Raw genomic sequence first — 3,559 nt, 5'->3', positions numbered from 1 at the left:
GCAGCCACCACCGTCGCTGGCGGATCCGATCCGATCCGTGCCAGGCAGCTGTCCCGCACCGTCACGGGAAGGAAAACAACAAAAAAAAACAAATTAAAAAAAAAAAAAAAGCAGCAACAATCTGGAGACGCTACCGATTTTTCATGCATTAGTCATTGACTTCACCTTTGAAGTGCCGAGAAGACCCTCGCTGTTCCCCAGCTCCCTCTCTGCCGCGCTGCAGGACGCCGACAAGCACGGTCTTGACTTGTAGCTACTCGAATTAGTCAGAGCAAGTGAGCCAGAGGAGTGATTTACCGGCTTTTACAGCAAACGCTGCCCCAACGCTTTTCAAAGGAAAGCTTTCTCAAAGCAGTAACAGCATGGCTTCATCCCTACCCCTTGATTTTGGATGCCCGAGGCGCTGGGGCGAAGCAGTCTGCGGAGACCGGGCAGCGGCAGGACGAGGGACAGGGCGAGAGCACGAGGTGCTGTTCTCGGGTCAGCAATCGAGCCCTTAACCCGGGGACAGCGATCCGTGACTTGGATCCGGCTGGATCGAGACATCCCCGGGGTTTTTACAGCCCGACCCAGCACAGGGCACTTCTCTTGGATGCGGACAAACTGGTACCGCCACTGCGACTTACTGGTTTAGATTATTCTCTGGTTTTCACATGCCGGATTAAGTCGTACCGCACGGCTACGCTGCTGCAGCGGCTCTGGCAGGGCTACGTACAGCCTCCGCGGCCAGAGGAGGTCTAAGTCCCGCTCAGCTCTGGCTAAGAGGCCCTTCTCAAACCCGACTGCTGTTTCCGACCGAGCGGTGGGGAGCTGCGAAAAGCTCAGATTAGAAAAGCCGAAGCCGAAGCCCCAGGAGCGGGAAGGATCACGCACAAAAAAACTGCGGCATCCGGGTGGCCGTGAGATAAGGTGTGGGTGAGCGACACCCCCGCGGCAGCCAGGCAGGTCTGGGTTGCAGGCAGGAGGCGGCGGGAACTGGCTGTTTTCTTTCGGGGGGAGGAAAAACACGCGTTTTGGCAGAGGAGTCAGAAGGATGATGTAAAAGATCTGGAGGCCGCCCTACCAGATCTGCCCCTCGCTGCTCGCGGGGCCAGCGCCCAGCACACAAACTCCCCCATGACAGCAAACCCAAATTGAATTTCGTTTGGGTTTCTTTTTTTTTCCCCCCTTTTTCTCTCTCTCTCTTTTTTTTTTTTTTTTTAATTTCAAGCTGCCCAGACCAGAACACGCATGCAACCGCTTCCGTGCCTTGCAACCAGCTCTGCAGAAATAACATCCCCACCAGGAGCAGAGGAAAGGGTTAATCTCCCGAGAGCCTCATCATCCAGTTTACTTTGGGAGATGAGACATACCAAAGAAACTGCCTTTTAACGAGAGGCTCCGGTTGTGCCGCACCCAGGCATGCAGGGGACAGCCTTGGGGGAAAGTCATCACGCAATTCTCTTCAAATTCAGTCCATATAGCAGAGCAATTAGTCAGGCTGAATTAATTTATGGCGCTTGATTAGACTACTGCCCTGTACAGGCAAGTCAACAAACTGGAGGGTTCAGCGCCGCTGCCAGTTTGCCGGAGTGGTTGGGGCTCAGCCGGGGCTCGAGTGCCGCAGCCGGCGCGGGCACGGCCGCCCGATGGCGTGAAACCCGGCGGGACGTGCCGGGGGGAAGCAGAGCGCGCCGGACCCTCGCCGCAAGCCCCCGCGGGTACAGGCAAGCCAGAGCCCCCCACGGACGTTAACTACCTCTTGAATGTAACGAACTTCACTTTTCAGCTGGTTGACGTGCTCCTCGTGGTTCACGCTGCCCTCCGCCCGCGCCTTGAGATAAACCTGCCCAGGAGAGACGGTGGCAGCGGGTCAGCCATCCCGACTCCGGTCAGCCCAATAACGCCGGCGGCGAGCCCAGTTCCGTGGGGATGGGGACGTCGGTCAGATCTCGCCGCTTCCCAAGCCACCTTGTCCGCAGGTTTCCCCTTTCCCGTTAACCTGCCCTGGAGTTTTTTGAAGCTGCTCCTCCTCCTGCGTGACCCCCCACCCTGCAGACCCACCGCGGCTGCCCCAGGTTCACGCTGCAGCCCCCCAGCGCCGGGGAAGCCCACCGAGCTGGTGGTGAGCCGAGCCTCCTGCTCGCCCCATCAGGAGTTACACCAGGGAGCTTTTTGCTGGCCTCGCTTCAGGCAAAACCCTTTTCCCAGCCCCAATTATTAAACCAGATCGCTTCGCAGCAAAGCCGAGGAGCCGGGGACCGTACCTTGATGATCTCCTCATCGCCATCGTTGGATTTGATGCATTCGGAGGCCAGGGAGTGCCCGTTGCTGGATCTGTTGGCCACCATGGCGAAGGCTTTTCCCACCGGCTGCAAGAGACAGAAGCAGCAGAGCGTTCAGAGAGGCGAGACTGGCTGGAACGGTTCGCCCGGCTCCAGTCAAATGAGCATCGTGCACTTTCGCAGGGGAACGCGGCGCCGCGCACGGCCTCGGGAACCGGCACCCAAACGTTTAACAGACCAGGAGGTGAGTTTTCTAGTTCACGAAGCACAAAGCGGCTGATCCTCCACCAAACGCCCGTTCCCACCTCCCTGAATAAACTCAAAAACTTGTGTTTTCAACTCCGAACCCATCCACGGGGGAGACCCACCTTCTGCTTCGCCTGCTCGCGCCTGTCGCCCGGGAGGTCATTCGGCAGAGTCAGCCGCAGCACCTTCACGCTCTCCTAAAACGACAGGCAGATTTTAATTTTGTAACTCCCTGAAAGTCCTTTTACGTCCGGCTCCGGTACGAGCCGAGAGCCGGGTCAGCCGGGCAGGGGACGCCTGGGTACGCTGCCTTCCCCCGGGTTTGAGCCGCAGCCTGCGAAGCAACGCTGGGATTCAAATGAGTAATAGTGAGCACACGACGGCTACGAGCCCTGATGGATGTGATAAACGGCGGAGCCGTGGCCCAGCCGAGGCCGAGGTAATGCAGTCGGGCCGGAGAAGCCATCGCCGGGCTCGTTTGTGTGCGTGCCCTCCTCTGCCGGGAGTCACGGCCCCCACGGGCTACGGCACACGGCATTCCGTAGCAGCGCCGGGGAAGGTGAAAGTGGCCATTCCCAGCTCGCTCGCCGGGACCTTGCCAGAGTCATCCTTCTCCCTGCCCTACCGCGACGCCCCCACGGTGCTGCCCATCCTCTGCCGGCACAGCCCCGGCAGAGCCAAGCCCAATTTGGCAGGACCCAGCGAGACCGGCGGCAGGGCGCTCCCTGGCTGGTGGCCACCTGCATCCACGGAGGCTCCAGCCAGGACCCGGTTCACCTTCACCGCTTAACTCCTCACCCGACCACTGCCACCCACCGAAGAGGCGCTTTGGCCACGTCCAGCACCACGTAGAGCTCGGAGAGCTTTCAAGGAGGTGCCTGGAGCGTATAAAGAGCTCTAAACCAGCGCTCGGACACCCAAAACGCTCCACGGGGTTGCCCGCTCTCCGTCCGCAGCTCCACACCGGCGCTGCGCACCCACGGCACGGCAAAACCCGCCCTGCCCCAGACAGACCTCGCCGGCGCCCAGGCACGCGCCACTCCTGGTGC

General features: G+C 59.9%; 1 protein-coding gene across 1 annotated transcript in view; it reads right to left on the bottom strand.

Annotated features, from left to right (window-relative positions):
• Positions 1-3,559, bottom strand: part of TUFT1 (tuftelin 1) — a 16,526-nt gene that overhangs the window by 6,445 nt on the left and 6,522 nt on the right. Inside the window, exons 5-7 of the mRNA XM_009891685.1 lie at positions 2,633-2,707; positions 2,247-2,351; positions 1,739-1,825 (exon numbers count right to left, since the gene is read on the bottom strand). Of these exons, the coding sequence (XP_009889987.1) occupies positions 1,739-1,825; positions 2,247-2,351; positions 2,633-2,707 (267 nt within the window). The remainder of the gene's footprint in view (positions 1-1,738; positions 1,826-2,246; positions 2,352-2,632; positions 2,708-3,559) is intronic.

This window comes from Charadrius vociferus, unplaced genomic scaffold, assembly GCF_000708025.1.
Source record: "Charadrius vociferus isolate BGI_N301 unplaced genomic scaffold, ASM70802v2 scaffold2359, whole genome shotgun sequence".
Taxonomy (NCBI): Eukaryota; Metazoa; Chordata; class Aves; order Charadriiformes; family Charadriidae; genus Charadrius; species Charadrius vociferus.
The sequence above is the reverse complement of the archived record's forward strand: the minus strand, read 5'-3'. Positions and strand labels throughout refer to the sequence as shown.